The sequence below is a fragment of the Micromonas commoda genome, chromosome 2, assembly GCF_000090985.2.
Source record: "Micromonas commoda chromosome 2, complete sequence".
In the NCBI taxonomy this organism is placed as follows: domain Eukaryota; kingdom Viridiplantae; phylum Chlorophyta; class Mamiellophyceae; order Mamiellales; family Mamiellaceae; genus Micromonas; species Micromonas commoda.
Window position 1 is genome coordinate 362,515 of NC_013039.1, and position 19,365 is coordinate 381,879.

General features: G+C 68.2%; 11 protein-coding genes across 11 annotated transcripts; 4 read left to right on the plus strand and 7 right to left on the minus strand.

Annotated features, from left to right (window-relative positions):
* The first annotated feature begins 394 nt into the window (after nucleotides 1-394).
* On the plus strand, nucleotides 395-687 carry MICPUN_107804 (predicted protein). The gene has a single exon (XM_002499416.1). The coding sequence runs from the start codon at nucleotides 440-442 to the stop codon at nucleotides 650-652; it is 213 nt and encodes a 70-aa protein (XP_002499462.1). The 5' UTR covers nucleotides 395-439; the 3' UTR covers nucleotides 653-687.
* Nucleotides 688-730: 43 nt separating this feature from the next.
* Nucleotides 731-1,225, minus strand: MICPUN_56395 (predicted protein; the record flags this gene model as incomplete). The annotated part of the gene is made up of 1 exon (XM_002499889.1): nucleotides 731-1,225. The coding sequence occupies one exon, from the start codon at nucleotides 1,223-1,225 to the stop codon at nucleotides 731-733; it is 495 nt and encodes a 164-aa protein (XP_002499935.1).
* Nucleotides 1,226-1,371: 146 nt separating this feature from the next.
* Nucleotides 1,372-2,853, minus strand: MICPUN_56394 (hypothetical protein; the record flags this gene model as incomplete). Its single annotated transcript, XM_002499890.1, has 2 exons — nucleotides 1,372-2,333; nucleotides 2,478-2,853. The coding sequence occupies 2 exons, from the start codon at nucleotides 2,851-2,853 to the stop codon at nucleotides 1,372-1,374; spliced, it is 1,338 nt and encodes a 445-aa protein (XP_002499936.1).
* A 77-nt stretch (nucleotides 2,854-2,930) lies between these two features.
* On the plus strand, nucleotides 2,931-4,499 carry MICPUN_56393 (predicted protein; the record flags this gene model as incomplete). The annotated part of the gene is made up of 1 exon (XM_002499417.1): nucleotides 2,931-4,499. One exon carries the CDS (start codon nucleotides 2,931-2,933, stop codon nucleotides 4,497-4,499), a length of 1,569 nt encoding a protein of 522 aa, XP_002499463.1.
* A 38-nt stretch (nucleotides 4,500-4,537) lies between these two features.
* Nucleotides 4,538-6,680, minus strand: MICPUN_99097 (predicted protein; the record flags this gene model as incomplete). The annotated part of the gene is made up of 2 exons (XM_002499891.1): nucleotides 4,538-6,458; nucleotides 6,556-6,680. The coding sequence occupies 2 exons, from the start codon at nucleotides 6,678-6,680 to the stop codon at nucleotides 4,538-4,540; spliced, it is 2,046 nt and encodes a 681-aa protein (XP_002499937.1).
* A 103-nt stretch (nucleotides 6,681-6,783) lies between these two features.
* Nucleotides 6,784-7,679, minus strand: MICPUN_107803 (predicted protein). The gene is made up of 2 exons (XM_002499892.1): nucleotides 7,545-7,679; nucleotides 6,784-7,259 (listed from the first exon to the last, which is right to left on the minus strand). The coding sequence occupies exons 1-2, from the start codon at nucleotides 7,631-7,633 to the stop codon at nucleotides 6,929-6,931; spliced, it is 420 nt and encodes a 139-aa protein (XP_002499938.1). The 5' UTR covers nucleotides 7,634-7,679; the 3' UTR covers nucleotides 6,784-6,928.
* A 130-nt stretch (nucleotides 7,680-7,809) lies between these two features.
* MICPUN_56390 (predicted protein) lies at nucleotides 7,810-9,309 on the minus strand (the record flags this gene model as incomplete). The annotated part of the gene is made up of 1 exon (XM_002499893.1): nucleotides 7,810-9,309. The coding sequence occupies one exon, from the start codon at nucleotides 9,307-9,309 to the stop codon at nucleotides 7,810-7,812; it is 1,500 nt and encodes a 499-aa protein (XP_002499939.1).
* Nucleotides 9,310-9,583: 274 nt separating this feature from the next.
* MICPUN_56389 (predicted protein) lies at nucleotides 9,584-11,470 on the minus strand (the record flags this gene model as incomplete). Its single annotated transcript, XM_002499894.1, has 1 exon — nucleotides 9,584-11,470. One exon carries the CDS (start codon nucleotides 11,468-11,470, stop codon nucleotides 9,584-9,586), a length of 1,887 nt encoding a protein of 628 aa, XP_002499940.1.
* Nucleotides 11,471-11,935: 465 nt separating this feature from the next.
* MICPUN_99094 (predicted protein) lies at nucleotides 11,936-15,808 on the plus strand (the record flags this gene model as incomplete). Its single annotated transcript, XM_002499418.1, has 1 exon — nucleotides 11,936-15,808. One exon carries the CDS (start codon nucleotides 11,936-11,938, stop codon nucleotides 15,806-15,808), a length of 3,873 nt encoding a protein of 1,290 aa, XP_002499464.1.
* Nucleotides 15,809-16,074: 266 nt separating this feature from the next.
* On the plus strand, nucleotides 16,075-17,442 carry MICPUN_56387 (predicted protein). Its single transcript, XM_002499419.1, has 2 exons — nucleotides 16,075-16,380; nucleotides 16,525-17,442. The coding sequence occupies exons 1-2, from the start codon at nucleotides 16,248-16,250 to the stop codon at nucleotides 17,334-17,336; spliced, it is 945 nt and encodes a 314-aa protein (XP_002499465.1). The 5' UTR covers nucleotides 16,075-16,247; the 3' UTR covers nucleotides 17,337-17,442.
* Nucleotides 17,443-17,458: 16 nt separating this feature from the next.
* On the minus strand, nucleotides 17,459-19,258 carry MICPUN_56386 (predicted protein; the record flags this gene model as incomplete). Its single annotated transcript, XM_002499895.1, has 1 exon — nucleotides 17,459-19,258. The coding sequence occupies one exon, from the start codon at nucleotides 19,256-19,258 to the stop codon at nucleotides 17,459-17,461; it is 1,800 nt and encodes a 599-aa protein (XP_002499941.1).
* Nucleotides 19,259-19,365: the final 107 nt, after the last annotated feature.

A 19,365-nucleotide genomic window follows, 5' to 3' on the forward strand; every position in this document is an offset into this window, starting at 1 on the left:
AGAGATGGAGGCGGCGGCGGCGAGAACCGCCGCGCTCGCGGAGAGGCGAGCGAGGACCAAGGAACTCAACGCGCGAAAGGCTCGGACGGTGAGCGCGGCGGTGGAGCGCGCCGGCAAACTTCAGCTCGCCAAGGAGGAGAAGGAGGAGGAGGGTTCGGGCGGCGGCGGCGGGCGGAACCCGCTGTGGAACGCGCTGACCGGAACCAAAGCGGGAAACCAAAGCGAAACCGACGCTCGCGACTCCTGGGCGGCGGGTTCGGATCCGCTGGGTAGGTTGCCGAGTGTCGTCCGTCCTCCTTCCGTCCCTGGGCCGCCGGACCTCACCGTGAAGCAGCTGGGCCGCGCGCTGGGTGCGGCGCAGGTGAACGCGACGAGGCTCAGGGGCGAGATCGAGGAGGGAAAGCTGAGGGCGCGGCTGGACGCCGAGTACGAGGACGAGATGGAGCGGCTGGAGCTGGAGCGCCGATACCAATCGTCGGAGATTGAGGCGTGGGACCGGAGGTTCGAGGTGAGGACCGCGACGAGGGAGCAGCTCTTGGCGATAGCGAGGGAGCGTGGCATGCGGGGGTACTCCAAGCTGCGGCGCGCGGAGCTTTTGGAGGCTGTGGAGCGCGAGCTGTATGGCGAGCAGGAGGAGGATCTCTCCCCGTGAAGAAAAAAGTTGAAAAGATGTGTTCTTGCGTTTCGAGCAGCCGTCGCGACGCCGGGTCTCCGCGCGTTCGGGCGCGGGTCACCACTCGTCCCGCGCCCATCCCTCCCACATTCCGACGTCCCACTTGACGAATCCCGCGTCCGCGCCCTCCTGCATCAGCCTTCCGTTGCACGACCCCACCGAGGACATCCCGATGATGTGCTTGGGCCTCTGGATGACCCCCGACGCCACAGCCTCGTTCACCTGCTGGAGAACCTGCAGCCCCGTGACTGGGGGCAGGTAAAAGTCCAGCATCAGCACATCCACCCTGCCGAACTCTTTGATGGCGTCGATGCACCGCTCGCTGTTCCACCGTTGTTCGAAGTGCCCGTAACGAACCCGCGCGTCCCTGAGCATCTCCTTGATGTTGTAGCTATCCTCGAACGCCAAGACCCGGTAGTCCTTGGCGTCGGCCGACGGGCCGACGGACGTTGAGTAGGACGCGCGTACCGCGCGGGTGCCGCGGACTCGCGCGGTGGACCTCGCGAAGATGCCGCCCACCGCGTGGATGGAGGCTGAGCCGATGGAGGCCATAGCCCCGGAGGGGTTGCCCAAGGGCCCGGTGCCAGCAAGACTGTCTGCCGGGGTTTTGCGTGAACTGGCCCCACCGCCGGGCGACTCGGAGAGTTTTTCACGCTAGAAATAAATGTGTCAACAGTCCAACTGCTGCTACGTGCTAATCAGAGGAGCCTGGCGGCGTTGGCGGTTCGCCTCACCTGCCGCACCTGCTCCGGGGACGCCTCGGGCACCGACATCGTCGCGTCCGTCGGGTCGCTCACCAGCAAAAACTGCCGCTGATCCGCCCTACCCTCCCCCGCCTCGTCGTCGCTTGGCTTTTTGTTTTGGCTGCCAAAAGGGACATCCGCGCCCCCCTGGTTGTCCAGGTCTGCCAACCGCGGCGTCGCCTCGGCGCTGCTCAGGCTCATGCTCTGCCGCCGGCCCCGCGCCATCGGCGACGAGTCCTGTATTCTAACCTCCAGGAGCTCCTCCCCGATGTCGTCGTCGTCGTCGTCGTCGTCGGGGTCGCCGCTCGACGAACCGCCCCCGCACAGCCCGAAGCATCGACCGGCGGGAACCTTGAAACCCAACCCCTTGTCGCCCAGCGTCTTCTGCGCAATCTGCGCGATGCGATACGTCACCAGCACCGTCATCAGGAGCCCGAACGCGTAGAACGCGAGCTCCAGCCCCGACGCCTTGCCCCCGCCCCCCGTCGCCCGCCGCCCCGTGTCCCCCATGTACACGTACACGAAACACGCCGGCAGGATGCCAACCGCGGAGGCGCCAATGTACGGCAGGAAATCAACCGCCGTGAGCCCGAACATGAACGACATGGCGACGTACGGGGAGACCGGCGAGAGCCTCGCGAGCAGCACGATCTGCGCGCCGTCCCTCATCACCGCCTGGTCCAGCACGGCGAACCTGCTGCCCTCCTTGACGAACACCCTCTCCACCAGCGGCCTCGCCGCGTATCGAGCGATGAGAAACGATACGCCCGCGCCGACGGCGCACGAGGTGGACACCAACGCGACGCCCACGGGTGTGCCGTAGATGACCCCGGCGGCGATCGACGTGGCGGACGCCGCGCCGGGGATCACCGCGAACGAGGCGACGACCACGTTGAAGAGCCAGAACATCAGCGGGTCTGCGGGTCGAGAGGGCGGGGGAGGGAGGGAGGGTGGCTCGTGAGTCGCGGGGCGCGGAAGGGTTCGGGTGGAGATCGCGGGAAGGGAAGCGCCGGTGCGGGATGTTGGGGTTCGGGGAGGAACACATTGGCAAGATGACGCACCGCTTATCCTCGGGAGCACGTCCTCCACGAACCTAAGCTTCGCCGATGCGTAGATGACCGCGCCGAGGAAGCCGACGAACAGGATGACGACCGAGATTATTCGGCACCAGTTGGAAAACGCCCACTGCAGGGATTCGCCCCTGGTGCGAACCCTGACCGGGGCCTCGGCGGCGTCGCCGGCGCGCCCGGGCCGACGCTGTGCTGTTGACATCGCGCCCTGGACCACGGTTTCGTCCCCAAACCCCTCGTGCGCCCAGCCGCTGTGCCGTGCCGCGGGCAGGGAAATTCCAAACGTTCGGAAACCCTTCCACCGTCCGGGCAGCCGGGCAATCCACTTCACGTTCCAGGGTGCTGAGTCACACGGGATAAGCCACATTCGCGAGGCGCTGGGGCGGCCATCCGCACCCGAGGACCGAAACTGACCTAGGGAATGCGCCGCGTTGGTTCCTAGGCATGTCATCGACGTCGTGCTCTCCGTCCCTGGTGCGCTGGAGCGCGGGGTGTTCGACCCGAGCGCGCCCCCGACAGCACGCCGGATGCAGCCGGATAACAACCCGGCGGGTGACGTTGGCGACAGCACGTCATCGGGGACGCACGGCCGCCCGGAGCGTTTCCTCGGTCCCCGCGGCGGCCACCGCGGACGTCAAAACCGGCGATGCGCTCACCATCACCACCTTTAACGTCCTCGCGCCGTGCTACCGTCGCGTGAAGCGGGAGGACGGGAGCACGGTCATGGAGTCCACCCTGCCCGACGTCGCCGCCGCTCGGCAGGCGCGGGTCGTCGACAGCCTTCTCCGCCTGTCGTCGTCGGTGTGCTGCCTCCAGGAGTTCTGGCACGCCTCCCCGGAGACTAAGAGCCTGTACGAGGGACGCATGGCGGACGCGGGGTACCAGACTTTCGTCACGCCGCGAACCGGAGGCCGACCAGACGGACTCCTCACCGCGGTGAGGTTGGAAGACTTTGACGTCGTCGAGCACCGCAACGTCCTGTTCAACGACTGCGGCGACAGGGTAGCCTCCTTGTTACACCTGAAGCCGCGTGGTGAGGGTCTCGGGGACGTGCTGGTGGTGAACACCCACCTGCTGTTCCCTCACAACGCCAACTCGACGCTCATACGCCTTCGCGAGTGCTTCAAAATTTTGGAGTACCTCCACGAGTACCAGGAGCTCGCGGCGTCCACCGTGGCGCAAGTCGGGGGTAAGGCGAGGCGGTTACCGGTGATTATGTGCGGTGATTTTAACGGGAGCATACGGGGCGCGGTGAGCAGGTTCCTGCAGTCGCAGGGGTTCGTGTCTGCGCTGGAGGAACGCAGGGCGTGCGATTGCGACGGGATCTCGAGCAACTGGGTGAGTCACATGAACCACCACGGCGAGGCCGTCGGTGTGGACCACGTGTGGCTGCTTAACCCCTCGAAACAAAAGGCGGACACGGACGGGTCTAGTGTCGTCGCGCCGCCCAGCTGGAAGGCTGCCATATACGCCATGATCCAGTGCAAGATGCTCGAGAAGGGACTCATCAGCAACGAGGACGCGTTCAAGTTTTTTGACTTTAACGAGGACCTCGGGGTGACGCGGGAAGAGTTCGAGGTGGCGGTCGAGATGCTGGGGCTCACCGGCGAGTCCACGCCCGGTCTGCTGTCGGAGGAGATCCAGACACTGTACGACGACTGCGACAAGGACGGCAACGGTCTCGTGGATTTCTCGGAGTTTATCAGGAAGCTGGACGTGGAGAGTATGGAGCAGGCCTACAGGGCGATTTGCGACTCTCAGAACATCGAAGAGGGACCGTGGGACGTGGTGGGTGACCTTATGGCGGCGTCGGCGTCCCCGGTGGTGTGCGCCGGGTTCACGATCGACGAGGACGACGAAGTCGTGGTCACGGAACCGGTCTTTGGCAAAAAACAGGACTTGACGGTTTCCAACGCGTACCTCCCGGACGCGATGCTCGCCGGCACGTGGCCGGAGGACTTCGAACTCTCCGATCACGGGCCGCTCACCGCCGTGCTGGCGCCGAGCCGATGACGCCGATGAGCTTAGCGATTCGACGTTTCGACTAAAAGTTATCGCGCTAACGAGTTATCCCTTCTCTGCGCCCGATGCAAAATGCTCCCTGCGCCCTGCGTCCGCCTGTTGAGCTCCCGCATCGCCTGCCTGAGCGCCTCGCCGTCCACGAACCCCTCGCCGAGCTCCGCGTCGAACACCCGCACCGTCGTGTCCTCGCACCCTATCACCAACCTGCTGTGATCGAACGCCACGCCGAGCACGCCCTGCGGCGTCTGCGCAAACGTCACCTGCGCATCCTCCAGAGTCAACGGAAGCCTCTGCACGGCGATCCCGCAGTCGTCCCCGCCGCTCACCACCCGCCCGAGCTTCGCGTCGATCGCCACGGCGTTGACGCAGTCCGAGTGCGCGCGCTTGGGGGACGCGAGGGGCGCGTCAGGGACCCTGGCGTCGTGGACGTGAACGGTGCCAGAGGCTGAACCAAAAGCGAATAGACCCCCGTCGGCGTCGACGCACCTCGCGACGCGCCTGTTCCGTCCCGTGGACTCGCCCACGCGCGCGGCGTCGAGCCTGGCGCCACGCCCCGGGGCGCGGACGTCCCACCTGCGGACGATGCCGTCGGAACACGCGGCGTGAACCACGTTGTTGTCGAAGGGACCCCTTCCCCACGCGATTCCGTAGACGCCCGCGTCAAAGCCCGGGACTCGAACGCACGCCGCGCCCCATCGCGCGGTGTCGTACACGTGGACACCCGCGCCGTGCTCCGCGCCGGCGGCGGCGACGAGCCCGAACGACCCGCCGTCCCCGCCGTTTCCGCCGAGAGAGCAACCGGCGGTGACGTCGAAAAATTGAGCGTGCGGTTGACCCGTCTCGGGAGTCGTGAGAAGCCTGGTCTCGACGCACGGCACGCGCCGGGGCGTCGCGGTATCGTGCGCGCCGGGGGTGGCCATGTCGCCCCAGGTCTCGTCCTCCTCCGCGCGCCACGGGCAGGTGGGCATCTGCGATAGGCTCCACACCCGCATCTCGCCCTTAGCCGTCCCGCTCAGCGCCAGCGTCGGGGGAGAAAACGCGTCGTCGCCGTCGCCGCCGGCGAGTTTGCAGCACGTCACCGGCTCCCCGTGGCCCACGCACCGCCCGATCTGGCGCTCCCACAGCAGCCCCACGCCCTGCAGCGGCGTACCCCTCGCGCGCGGCGGCAGGCCGAATATCGCGAGGTCGTGATCGGCCGACCCCGAGCACCCCAGGTCCCCTCGCATCGCCACGCAAGCCGTGTACTCCGAGTGCAGCCTGTGCTCCAGCCTGCGAAACTTACCCCGCCGCCAGTTCGCGTCGATCTTCTCCGCCCCCTGGAAGAACGACTCGCGCCACGACCCGTCCACCCTCCAGCGCGGGTGCCGCCCGCACGTGAGCTGCAAACGGCGCCACAGCGCGTCGTCCGTCCTCGCCAAGTCGCGGAATCGTTTGTTGCAACACGCCGTCGCCGCGAGCTCGTAGGCGCCCATCTGTCGAAGGACCGCCCCGGCGACCTCGTCCGGCAGGGCGTCGAGGTCGAACAGCGTCGGGAGCTTCTCCGCTTGGAGTCTGGCGCGCTCGCGTTTGGCGAGGAACTGAACGCTGGGTCCCCGCGAGGCGTCTCGCTCCTCCGGGTTGGACGCTCGAACGCCCGCTGCTCTCCTGGCATCCTCCGCGAGTCTGGCCTGCTCCTCGCGCTCCTTGCGCCGCTCCACCTCGCGCCTCGCCTCCACCTCGGCTCGCCGGCGTCGTTCCGTCTCCTCCACGCGCGCCTCCACCTCGCGCAGTCGCGCCGCCTCCACCTGCGCGGCGAGGTGATCGGCTCTCACCTCGGCAGCCATCTGCAAAGCGAGATCGGAGTCGTCTTCGGCGAAGGACCGCACGTCCCTAGCCAACGCTTCGAGCCTGTCCGCCATGTGCAAAGGCGCGGGACCCTTGTACTTGTACGATGGATTACGCAGGCACCACCTGCGAGGTGATTAAGGGTGAGGGATGAGTCAGGGGACGGGGTCGAGTCGGCGGAACTCGGATGTTCCTTTTTCCGGCATGGGAGGGTCGAACGCACTCTTTCTGGTGGAAGCGAAGCTCGTGGCATAGGTCCTCGAACGCGCGGCAGAGGGCCTCCATGCGCAAATGCTCCTCTGGGTCCATCTCGTCCTCATCGGACCCCGAGTCGTCCCACATGGTCATCGCGCGCGGGCCGTGCCCCGGACGGCCGCGCTAAGATTTATGACGTCAACCATGTGCGAGTTTTTCTTGGCACATGCTTCACGCGCGAGTGTGTCGGTGTGTTCAGTCATAACTGCTCTGTTTATCAACAACCCTCGAGGGACTCGAACGCTCACACTCCGATAATACAATCGCGCTCAACTCCGACGCTCCCGTCCAACTCTCAACCTCCTCTCTGCCCCGTCAACATCGCTCTATACAGCATAAACTTACTTACTGAAGGTCTCGATGTAGTAGGTGAGGGGCTTTCCCTGGAAGTTGGCGAACTCGTTGTTCTTCTCCTCGAAGGAGCCGAGGTTCTGGGTGGCAAACGCGACGCCCGCGACGATGCCAAGCGCGAGGAGGGCGCCGGGGATGCCGCCGAGGCCCTGCTTGGCGTACTTGTCGCTGGTGGGCGACTCGGTGTAGAGCTGCTTGGGCTCGATGGCGAAGATGTTGCCCTTGCCGCTGTTGTCCTCGCCGATGTAACCGGTGGTGCGGTCCATCTGAGGACCCTTGGCCTTCACGACGACGTTCACGCCGCGCTTGGCGACGACGGGCCTGTTCCGAGGGGGTTGGACGCGGTCAGCACGGGGGTCGTGAACATAAAAAAGATGGGGCACGGCTCTGCGGTCCGGGTCGGCCGCGGGCCACGGGGGTCGACCGCGTTGGGACCGTCACCGGGCGATCGGATCCATCTCCCGTGTCCGCCGATCGTGGGAGGGAACTGCGGGTGCGATGCGCGGCTCACTCGCGACGAGACGCGTTTCGATCCCCGTCGGGAGCGTCGCCTCGTCCCCCGTCGGGAGCGGATAGGTCACGGAGTCGAGGGCGAATCTCACTCACCTGGAGGCGAGGGCCTTGGTGCTGCGGCGCGAGGTGAGCGCGGCGGCCTTGGGCGCGACGATGGTGTTGGAGGCGGTGATGGCCTGCATGGTATTCGTTTAGCTTAGCGGCGGAACGTGCGGGACGTCTCGCTCGTGGGCGGGTAATGAGTCGCGACGTGGTTGGCGACAGGGTAAAAAGCCACGATGTGATTGGCTGGCAGCATGGGGCTTCGATACCAAATTGGACAATGCTGACTCGTCTCTCCAGCACTCTCTACGCTCGTCTACTCGACGTCCTCCACTCCGGCGCCCTCTCCCGCATCCGACGCAGTCGCGCTCCCCCCGACCGACGAACCCCCGCCCGACGAACCCCCGACGCTTCCCGAAGACCCCGTCCCTTCCTCCGCCGACGTGCCGGCGATCGTCTGCGCCGGCTTGCCCCGCCGCGCCCCCGGCTCCCGCCGCGCCCCCGGCTGCGGCTGCTGCTGCCCGCCGACCCGCAGCGTCGTCAACCTGCGACGGTTCACGTTCATCTGCCTCGTTTCCGTGACGTTACCGTCCTTGTCCGTCACCCTGTCGGTTCGGAACGATCCGCCGGCCTCCTGCGCGGCGAGCTCCACGGCGCCGGGCCAGCCCGCGCCGGACCAAGGCTTGCGTTGCGGCCTCGGCGGCGGCGGCGGCGGCGGCTGCCGCTGCTCCCGTCGCCTTTCCCCGTCGGGACCCCCGTCAGTCGCGCGCGCCGCGACGGGCTGCGCCGGCGACGACGCGGGTACCGGACCGGCGACCGGCGGCGACGGCGACGGTGCCGCGGCCGGTGGCGGGGACGGCGCCGCCGCGCCCGCCTCCTTCAGTTCCTTCACCGCCGCGGAGAGCGCTCCGAATTGCTTCGCCGTCATATCCGTGAGCGCCATCATCGTCTCCTGCGCAGCCTTGACCTCGTCCCCGAGCGTCGCGAGCCGCCGCTCCATGGCCGCCGAGTACTGCGCCTGCTCCTCCGTGCGCGCCTCCACCTTACGCAGCGACGGGGAGAGTTCCCGGCGCGTGGCGCGAACGCGAGTGGACACTCGGCTCAAGTCGCGATTGGCCCGATCAACCGACGCGGCTATCCTGTCCTGGCTCATCTCGAGGTTCTTGACGCGCGCGAAGACGCCGGTGGGGGCGTAGCCCTCCGCGGTGCGACGAGCGCGCACCGCCGCGCCCGGGCCCGATGGCTCAGAGTCTGCGCGCGGGGACCTCCGGCGGATGACGGCGCCGGCGGCGACGGCGCCGAAGAGGGCTGCGTCTGCGGCCCACGCGGAGATTGGGACGGGTGGTGGCGGCGGAGCTGACGGGTTGGCGGCCACGTACGCGGCGCGACGCTGGGCGCTGTCGTAGGCGCTCGCCGCGCGCGTGCCACCCGCGGTGAGGAGGAAGAAGACCTCCGCTCCGTCCACCAGCTGGGGCAGGAGAGATGCCGCGCCCGACGAAGATTTGGCGCGCGTCGCCTCGGGGGTTTCCCGAGGGGCGCTGGCTCTGACGGCGCGTCGCTTGAGCTCCTCCTTGCTCATCTTCGGATCGTCGTCCTCGTCGTCGTCCGCGTCGAGGTCATCGACGGATCCAGCGGCGAACGCGGTCGCGCGTCTGCGGGTATCGGTGCCGTCGACGCGGCGGGGCTCGGGCGCGATTCCGCCCCGGGGGTTTACGTCGCGGATCCCGGTCCTCGCGCGGGGGATGGGCACGCGGCCGCGCAGAGGACGGGCGTCGGCGCCAATCCGCCCCGTGAGGATGGCGACCGGAATCGGCATGATGCTCCCGGCGCCCGTTGAAGTGGACAGGGGACGAGCGGGGAAGGGGAGCTGACGTCCTAAATCAATATCCCAGACAACGCCGGTGCTTGCCAGGCTCACAACAAAAAATCTTCATTCCTCATAAGGGTCTATTGGTACCAGCACCGCAGAGGGCTCCTTGTCTCTCTACAATACATACACACAACATCGAGCGCGACATCGAGCGCGACGCCGAACCTCGACGGTAATAGGTCGACGGCCGGGGGCGGCGCCCGAGAGCCGTCGCGACGAATCACACGCCGCGCCGAACGTTTTCCTCGTCGTCGGAATCGACCTCGGCGTCGGGTTCCGACCCGAGCCACTCCGCCTCGACGTCGCGGCCAATCTCCACGTCGAAAGCTTCGATGTATCCCCTATCCTGACCTGCGCCGAGGGAGTTAGCCCGCTGCTGCTGGACCTGCTGCCGCTGCTGCTGCTGTGCGGCGGCGGCTGCTGCTGCGGCCGCCGCCGCCGCGGTATCCGGGTTGAATCCCGGGGGGAAGGGACCGGGCCCGGTTCTTCGAACGGTGGTCTCGGTGGTCCACGTCTCCATTTGGCTTTGCTGGTCCTTGAGGGACGACAGGTATCGCAGGGACTCGAGCGCGCGGTCGGCTTCCTTGGAGAACCGATCTGCGATCTTCTCCTCGCGCTCCTCCGCCATCTTGGCTCGCTCCGCGTTGTCCTTGGCGATGCGCTCCGCAGCCTCGGCTCGCGCCGTCGCCTCCATCGCAGCCTTCTGAAGCTGCACAGCCTTCTCCATCTCGTCCTTCTCCTCGAGGGCGAGGTTCACAGCCTTCAGAACGTCCTTGAGCTTGTCGGGCTCCACGGCGGAGGAGCCCGGGGAGGCCGCGGCGGCCTTCACGGCAGCCTCAGCCGCCTTGGCCGCCTCCACGCGAGAGTTGGAGAGCTCGTCGCGAAGGCGCCGGGACTTGGCGCGAACCCTCGCGATGACCGACTCGAGGTCCGCGGGGTCCACGACGGGTGCCGAGGCGGGTGCCGAGAGGGTTGCCGAGACGGGTGCCGACTCGGCGCCGACGCCGACGCTCGCGGGCGTCTCCGCCACCGCGACGGATCCCTCCACCACCCGGCCGACGACGTTGTTGCTCGCGCCCGTCCTGCGCAGAAACGCGCTCGCGGCGAGAGCGCCGATGAGCGCGCCGTCCGCGGCCCAGCCCAACTGCGCGATGGCCGCGGGCGGGGGACGCGCGGGAGTCGGTGATGCCGCCACCGCCACCGTCGCGGTCCCGTTCCTCGCGACGCGCTTGGTGGAACGCGCGGCGAGTTCGCGTCGAGACGCAAACGCCTGCGCGGCTTTGATGCCGCCAGCCGCGCAGAGGAAGAGAACCTCGGCGCCCTCCACGACGGTCCTGGTCCAGTCCTTCTTCTCGAACGCGAGCACGCGCTTCGTCTCGTCCTTCTCGTCCTTCCTTTTCGTCGTCTTGTTCTTATCCCTCTTCTCCTTCTCCTCGCGCTCCTTCGCCTTGATCTCCACGGCTGCTGAGAACGCATCCTTCTTCTCCTTCTTCGGCTCCTCCTTCTTCGCCTTCGCGGGTTGCTGCGACTTCTTCGTCTCGCCGGTCGGGCGCGTGGTCCTCATCTTGGACATCAAGAGCTCCTCGAGCTCTTCCGCGGGCTTTGCCGCCTTACCCGTCGCGGGAGGGGTATCGTCCGCGGTCTCGCCGTCGCCCCGCGTCGCTTCCGTCGATACCTTGGGCCCGGCTGACGCGGCATTCTTGCCCAACGGGTCGCCCAGGCTCATGCCGAAGGAGGTTTTCGCGGCGCCGAGCTCGTCGCGAAGGGAGTCCCACTTGGACGCGTGCGCGCGGATCCGTCCGCCGCGCTCGTGCACGACGTTGTTAAAGAGCTCTGGCATCTCGTCGTCGCCCTTGGTCTTCCCCTGGTTGGGGTTGTAGACCGCCGAGGGGAGGGGCGGTTGGTGCGAATCTCGGTGCGTCTCCTCCGGGGCGCCCTCGCGCAGGCCCATGCCGCCCCCGCTGCTGAGGACGAACTTCGCGGGTCTGACGTTGGCGAAGTGGGGAGCCAGGCGGCCGGCGTGGTTCCTGCGAACGCGTCGCGGGGGTAAACCACGCCTCTCCGCCCACCCGCGCGCCACCGCCGAGGGTTGCACCGTTGCGCTCATCGTTGTTGCCTCGCTCGACGCTTCGCCCTCGGGCACTTTTTCTTCCGCCCTCATCCGAACGAGAGGTTCGCAGCCGCGTTTTGGCCGCGTTTGGCAATTTTTGGTTATTTCGCAATATTTTCTAACTGGAACGCTATACACGGAGGTGCCGTGGTGGAATCAGATGACCGTTACGGAGGAGCGGTTTGGCAGCGCTTCGATTTATTTCTTCGGAACTTCCCCGAAACGGTGAACGTCAGGCGTGCGCACTCTCGGACCGTCGTCGGGGACACCGCGGGGACACCACAGACTGACGCGCGCGATATCTACCCCCGCGGACGCATCGTCACAAGCCTCCAACATCGAGGCGCGAAGCCGACGGGTTCAGCGCGTCGACCCAAAGAGGGGTTCGCGCGCCCGTCGCCCCGCCCCCCTCGAGACCGGGGTGCCGAAACCGGGGGAATCTAATAAGCGCGCCGAGGAAAGATGTCGGGCGCCTCGAGCACCTTCGCGGGGCTCCGCATCCAGGACCGCGAGGGAAAGAAGCTCGCGACGGTGGCGGTGGAGGTATCGAGGCGCGGCGTACGGCTCGAGGGCAAGAAGGGGACGCTGGGTAACTTCCCGTTCCAGTCCATCGGCAGCTGGACGCGCGCGTCGGCGCGATCCCTCGGACTGGTCGTCGCCGCGAACAACGCGCAGCGCGAGGTGATCCTGCACGCGGACGACCCCAAGCTCGTGGACGCCGTCCTGACCGCGATCGACGCCACGGTGCAGGCCATCCTGCACGAGATGAGCAGCACGCCGGGCGGGTCCGCGGCGATGTCGACGGAGAACCCGGAAGCCACGTACGCGACACCGGACGCGAGCTCGGGCAGCGAAGGCGACGCGGCCGAAGGCGCGGGCGCTTCGCCGTCCTCGCCCGCGGAGGTGAGCTCCACGGGCGGCGGCGGCGGTGACGGGTCGCAGATGACCCGCACGGAGTCCGTGGCGAAGATGCGCGCGGCAGCCGCGGACAAGAAGCGGCGCGAGGCGGAGAATCGAGCGGCGCTCGCCGAGCGAAATCTCGCCGCCGCCGAGAAGGAAGTCGCCGAGCTTCGCGCGCGACTCGCCAACTCGGGGGCGGGCGACGGCGGGGGCGACGACGTCGGCACGCTCGCGTCGGACCTCAAGGTGGCGCAGCTCGAGGAGGAGCTCAGGAACGTCTCCGCGCAGCTCGACAGGGCCATCGAGCGACAAGACGCGGTGTCCGAACGGGAGCTGCGGGTATCGGCGCGGGAGCAAGCCGTCGCGGAGGCTGAGCTCGAGGACGTCGAGGCGGAGGCGGACAAGATCGCCAGGGAGGAGGCCGCGAGCGCCGAGCTGGCGGAGGAGAGGAGGAAGCGGACGGAGGCGGAGCGCGCGCTCGAGGCGTCGGCGGAGCAAATCGAGCGACTGAGGGCGAAGCTGGACGAGCGTCCGGAGATCATTCCCGCGACTCCTCAGCCCGCCCCGGTCGACGACGACGGCGGTCGCGTCGCCGAGCTCGAGCGCGAGCGGGACGAGTGGCGTGCACGCGCGGAGAACCTGTCGGAGGAGCTCGAGAGGGCCAAGGCTGCGGCCGTGGCGTCCGCGCGGGTCTCCGAGGCGCTCGCCGCGAAAGCCGCGACTCCGATCAAATCGGCGTCCACGTCCCCGAGGCTCTCCGCGTCGTATTCCGGGGACGAAAAGTCGGCACCCGGGGACGAGACGCTCCGAGCCGAGGCGCTTCGACGCGCGGCGGACGCGGAGCGCGAGCTCGCCGCCGCGAAGGAGGAGACGCGCGAGGCGAGGCGGCAGTCGAAGGACTCGGCGTGGCGCGCCGACGTAGCCGAGGAAAAGGCGAAAGTCGCGGAGGGTCGAGCCGCGGCGGCGGAGGCTCGCGCCCGGCAGACCGCCGCCGCCGCCGAGGCCGCGGGTGCGCTCAACCTGGAGACCGCGGGCGTGGAGGCGAAGGCTGAGCTCGTGGAGGTGAAGATCAGGCTTCGCGCCGCGGAGGCGGAGTTGGAGTCGGCGCGGGGGGAGGTCAAAGTCGCGAGGGAGGAGGCGGACTCGGCTCGAGCGGCGGCGGCGCAGCTGTCGGCGTCGGCCGCCACCAACGCGGCCGCCGCGGCGGCGTACTACTCGGCGCAGGGCTCCTCCGTGGATCGCCTCGAGGCGGATGCGAGGGCCAAGGACGCCTCAGCTGCGGTGTTTTCCAGCATGGCCGCGGACGCGACGGACCCTCGAACGGTTATCGACGCTCGTACTTCGACGCCCGGGAGTACCTCCCCGCACACGTCCGCCACGGCCGCGGCGACGGCCGTCGCCATGCAGTCGCACGCAGAGGCCGAGGGCCTCCGAGTCGAGCTGGAGCAGGCGCGCGCGGACCTGAGGCGACACGAGGAGCGAGCAAAGAGCGTGGCGAGAGATTTGGACGAGGCGTGGACCAGCGCGGGGGAAGCGCACGTCGGATCCCGGGCGCTGGCCACCGAGCTGGACAGGGCCAAGGCTGACGCCGACGCGTTGTCCCAGGAGTTGCTGAGCGCGGGGACGCCGATGTCGCGCGAGCTCGTCGCGTCGGAGCGCGCGCGGTTCGAGGCGCAGCTCGCGGCGGCGAATAAGGTCTCGAGGCGGCTCGGCGAGGAGAAGGGCGACCTGGAGGCTGCGCTCAAGGCTGAGTCCAGGGAACGCGCGAGGGTGGAAAAAGCCCGAGAGACGCTCGAGTGCCACCTGAACGACGCGAACGATCAGATGGCGTCCCTTCGCGAGGAACTCTCGCGCACGCTCGGCCTCCTCGCCGCCGCTAGGGACGAAGCCGCCGCCGCGTCCATGGCGAGGACGGAGCTCGAAGTCGAGATGCGGTCCATGCGCCACGACGCCGAGGAGATCGCCGGGCGACTCGACGAGCACGAGTCGGAACACACCGCCGAGCTACAGGCGGCGGTTCGCGACAGGAAACGGCTCGCCGAGGCGTTACGCGAGGTGTCTGCGGAGCGCGACGCAGCGCTTCGAAGATCCGCCGAACACGAAGCTCGCGTCGCCGCCAAGGAAGGCGAACGCGACGGCGTCGCGGTGAGAGCCGCGACGGTCGCCGCCGAGGCCGAGGCCGTCTCCGAGGCTGCCAAACGCGACGTGGAGCGGATGCGTCGCAGGGTGGACTCCGCCGAGGCGAACGCCAAGGCGGCCGCCGCGGAGGCCCGGGGGCTCAAGGCTGAGCTCGACGCGGCGCGGTGCTCGAGGGACGCGGCCGTGACGGAACTGCGCGAGGAGCGGGCTAGGCGCGAGCAGCTCGAGCTGGAGCTCGGATCCGCCAGCCCGGGCACCGGATTAGATCGCAAATCCGTCGACGCGCTCACCAGGGAGGCGGAGGCGGCGCTCGCGAGGGCGTCGAGGGCGGAGAAGGAAGCCGCCGACGAGGTGGCGAGGCTCAGGCTCGAGGCGGAGAGCCTCGCGGAGCGGATGAAGGCGGCCAACGTGGACGCCGCGTCGCGCGCGAGGCACGATAAGCTCGCCGGCCTGGTCCTCGAGCTGGACGCCACCGAGAAGGAGGTGGCGAGAAAGGCGGAGAGGAACGCGCGGACGATGGCGCAGCTGGACGAGTCCGTCGCCGCGCTCGCGCTTCGACTCAAGGAGAAACCAGCGCAACTCTTCGAAGTCGCCGAGGAGAGCCTCGCGCGGGACGCCGCCCGTCTGCGCCGCGAGGAATCCGTGGGCGTGGCGAGGATCATGGGCATGAAGCCGTTGACGCTGTCGGACGGGTCGAACCGGCACCGGCCGTGGTTCCCCGACGTGGCGCCACTTTCGAGCAAGCCGCGGAGTGTGAAGCCCGGCGTGAGGCCCACGGACATACCAGGCGGCGAGTCTGGTCCGGCGAAATCGTCCGCGGCGTCCGCGGTGGCGCAGTACGCGAGGGAGGCGGCGGAGGCGGCGGAGGCGGCGAGGGCGAGGAAGGCTGAGCGCGAGCGCGAGTCCGCCAAGAGCCAGTACGAGTACTTCTACGGCGGGTCTTACTCTGCCGATGCGGCGACGGTGTTCAAGGCGCAGCCCAGGCGGACTCAGGACAAACCGCCTCGAAGCGGGGCGGCCCCGGCGAGGGCGCAGGCGTCGAACGCCAAGCCGCCCGCGGTTGCGCCGCCAAAGGCTGTGAAGATCGTGATCAAGCAGTCGGGTCGCGCGGCGGAGGAGGCTGAGGACGAGTCGCGTTGGAAGGAGCGGTTGGGCGAGATTGAGGCTGAGAACGCGGCGGTGCGGCTGCGACTGCACTCCATGGTGGCGGATTCGGAGTCGATAGTCAGGAAGGAGTTCGGGGAGGACGCGGACGTGCCCCGGGCCGTGCCCCCACCCGCTCCCTCGGCTCCGTGATCGAAGCATCTACGATGTCTACGAGTACGAGTTGTACGAGTTGAGCATCCACACACGTGAAGCCAAGCAGGCCACCTGGAAATTCGTTTTTCACCCCGCGGTTGGATTTTATCCATCCGCACAGCCTCAGATCCTCATCTCTGATTCCTATGCGATCCCAGTCAGGTTTTTTCGCGGAAATCTGAACGCGTGAAACGCGTGAAAAATCCTGTTCACGCGTTTTATCGTCAAACGCGGATTGCAACATGCGCGCACAAACCAACGCGCGAGAAGCACGCCACACCCTCGGGTGCGGGCCTTCGGGCCAAAAAGCGTCACGGGCAGGTCTTGAATCAAGCCTGTACCGCTCGCTTCGTGCGACTCGCGCCAAACGCCAAGAGACGAGCCTCCTCTCTCCGCGCGTACCGACGCTTCGGGCGAGAGGAACACGTCGCAGAAAATGACGACGACCCCGCTCAGCCTGAGCCTCCCCACCGAGTTTGAGGCGGCGCGCGAGATCGCCGTCCTAGACGTCACCCAGCCCTCGAAGATTGAGACTCGGAAGCCCAAGTTTGACGCCCTTAAGAGCACCGGTGAGCCTCCATCCCTCCCCTCCCGGAACCGGGTCGCCACGATGTCGCAAAACGCGTACCTCGAGTGGGGTCAACGACCCGCCGTTGGAAACGAATCCCCGACACTAAACTTTTTTCTCCCAACCCTCCCTCGCTCCTCTGCAGCCGAACGCGTGGGCATCTACGTGGCGTGCAACACCGCCGCGCACCTCGCCTTCAACGGAGCCGCGGGCGCCCCACCCGCGCTCGCCGCCCTCGCCGCTCTCAGGGCCACCGCCCCGACCAGCGTCGCGTACGGCGTCGCCATGCAAGCCGCGGCGAGCTGCGCGTCGCTGCCCGCGGCGCCGTCCGTCCTCCTCGCCACCGCGCTCGCGCCCGCCGCCGTCGCGGCGTGCTGCGCGCCGCCCGCGGCGTCCGCCGCCGCGCTCGCCGCGCGCGCCGCCGTCTTTGCGCGCGCCGCCGCGAGGAACCTCCCCGTCGGAGCGGCGTGGGCCGCCGAGTGGGCCGCGTACGCAGCGACGAGGGACGCGTTGGGTGTCCGAGTGGCGGAGACTCAAAGAGTGGCAAACACTCATCAATCGTCGGACCCGCGGACGCGGTTCGCGATTGGCGCGGCGTCCATCGGCGCCGTGTGCGCGGCGATGGCGCCGTTCAGGGCGGTTCCGTGGATCAGCGCGCAGGTGGCGACCCGCATGATCCGGAGCAAGGTGTGGTGGTACGGGTCGTACGAGGCGCTCAAGGCGGCTACAAATAGCCAGGCTACGACCGAAATCCCCCACCCGGGGGTTCTCGAGGAGCGGGAGCAGAGGGTGGTGAGCGCGGGGGACGCGATGAGGCGCGCGCGCGCGGTGGCACGCGCGACGGCGACGCGGCCGAAGAAGTTGCGAGAGATTCCGAGGATCAAGCGCGGCGCGTTGATGCCGCCGGGCGGCTCTGTTCACCTCAACGCCATCCACGCTCGAGGCTTTGTGCTTTGAGATTTTTCCAAACGAGAGCCAGAAACGTCGGCTCCCCATGTAAGAGTTAGCTAGCTAAGACTTAGCGAATAGCGCATTTTTTTCGTCGACGACGACACGTCTATCATACTTCCTCCCTATCGCTATTGGAAATCGTTGGGCGGCGGTCTCTTCTTTCGGTCATCCTTCCCGTTTGCGGCGGCGGGGTGCCTGGGCGTGCCCTCCTCTGACGCGTCGCTGCCCTGCACCCACGTCGCGTCGTCTCCTCCCGAGGTTTTCCGGCCCAGCTCCCGCAGCTTGCGCTCGAACGCCTCTCGCGCCTCCCGCTCGCGCTCGAGCCTGCGCTGCTCCTCGAGCTCGAGGCGCATCCGCTCCTCCTCCCGCCTGAGCGCATCCGCCGTCGCCGCCGCGGTCCTCTTCGCCTGTTCCCTCCACGCGTCGCCGTAGCTCTCCCCAGGGGTCGATCCCCCCGGGGTCTGCCCGGGTTGCCAGCTGCGTCCTCCTCCCTTCTCCGCGTGCGGGCTGGTGAAGGTGTGCGCGGACCTCGAGGACGACTGACTCGGCTGCCGGGCGGGGGGACCCCCGTAGCTCCCGTGGCCTCCGTAGCTCCCGCCCAGCGCCGACGCCGCCATCCGCCGAGCCCTCGCACCCGTCGGTTTACCCACCGCGTCCCACCGCGCCTTGGCCGCCTGCAGAAGCTTGAACGCCTCCTCGCACCGGGCGCTGGCGCGAAGGTCGTCGCCCCTGCTGGCGCTGCGATCCGGGTGGTTCCTCGCCAGCGCCTTCTTGTACGCGACCTCGACTTTGCCCGCGTCGCGATCTTCGTCGGGATTCGGGAGTAAACCGAGGCGGTGCAAAGCGTGCTCCAGGCACCCCGCCGCGGCGAGGTCGTGAACCCCGTCGCGCTCGAACGCCGCCTGCGCCTCCACGCGAGCGTCGCCCATCGCCGATTCCAACGCTTCTCGCTCCTCCAACCCGCGCCTGTACGTCTCGACGCGTTCGTTTACGAGTCGAGCGGATTTGGCCGCTTTTCGCTGCTTCAGCGCCTCGGCGCGCTGGCGCTCGATCTCCGCCTGACGCGTGGCCCACTCCGCTTCCCTCGCGTGCGTCCGGGTGGGCGACTCCGGGACGGATTCGGGCGGATCGACGGCTCGAGATGACACGACCTCGTCGTCGTCGCCGTCCACGTCGTCCTCGTCGTGGTCGTCGCGCTCGTCGTCGCGGACGGGATCTTCCGCCGCCGGGGCCCTCGCGGTCCGCCCGGACCGCGCGCCCGCGGAGCTCGCGCTCGGTGTCGCCGCGTCCATCATCTCCACGTCCTCGACGAGAGCCTCGGCGTCGTCGACGTGAGCCTCGGCTTCGTTCTCGTTCTCGTTCTCATTCTCGTTCTCGTTCTCATTCTCGGCGCCGGCCTCGTGGACGTTACCCTTCGTCGCGGCAGCCGCGGCCTCGGCGCTCCTGAGCTCCCGGCTCAGCACGTCGTCGAACGAATCCGTGGTTCGCTCGGCTCTTCCCCTCCTCCTCGCGCTCGAGCCCGTGGCTCCGCTCGCGGCGTCCGCGGCTCCGCGACGAACGGATCGTCCATTCGCTGGCGACGACGACGCCCTCCCGGTGCCCCCCGCGCGCGCCGCCCCGCCCGCGCGCAGGCCCTCGAGCACGCCTTCGATGATGTCACGCGTCGACGTGCCGTCGTCTTCGACCGCGCCTTCGGTCTTGGACGTTCCCGCGAGCACGCCGTCGACGATGCCTCGCACCGCCTCCGCCAGGTGCTTTCTCCGCTGGCGCGTCTCGAGGACCACCGACCAGCGCCCGACGTACACCCCCGCGGCGAAAAACAGCGCGAAGAATATCAGCAGCGGGAGGTGCGCGGCGTCGGCGACGATGCGAAGCGCCTCGTATCGCGTGATTGACCGGTAGTATCGCGACACGTCGTCGTCCTGCATGCCGAGTTCGGGGGGGGTGTTAATAAATTTATCCGACCAGGCTGCGGGCAGGGGGCGGCGACTCCGCACGGCCGGGGTCTAGGGTCGGGATGAACGCCGGGGGCAAA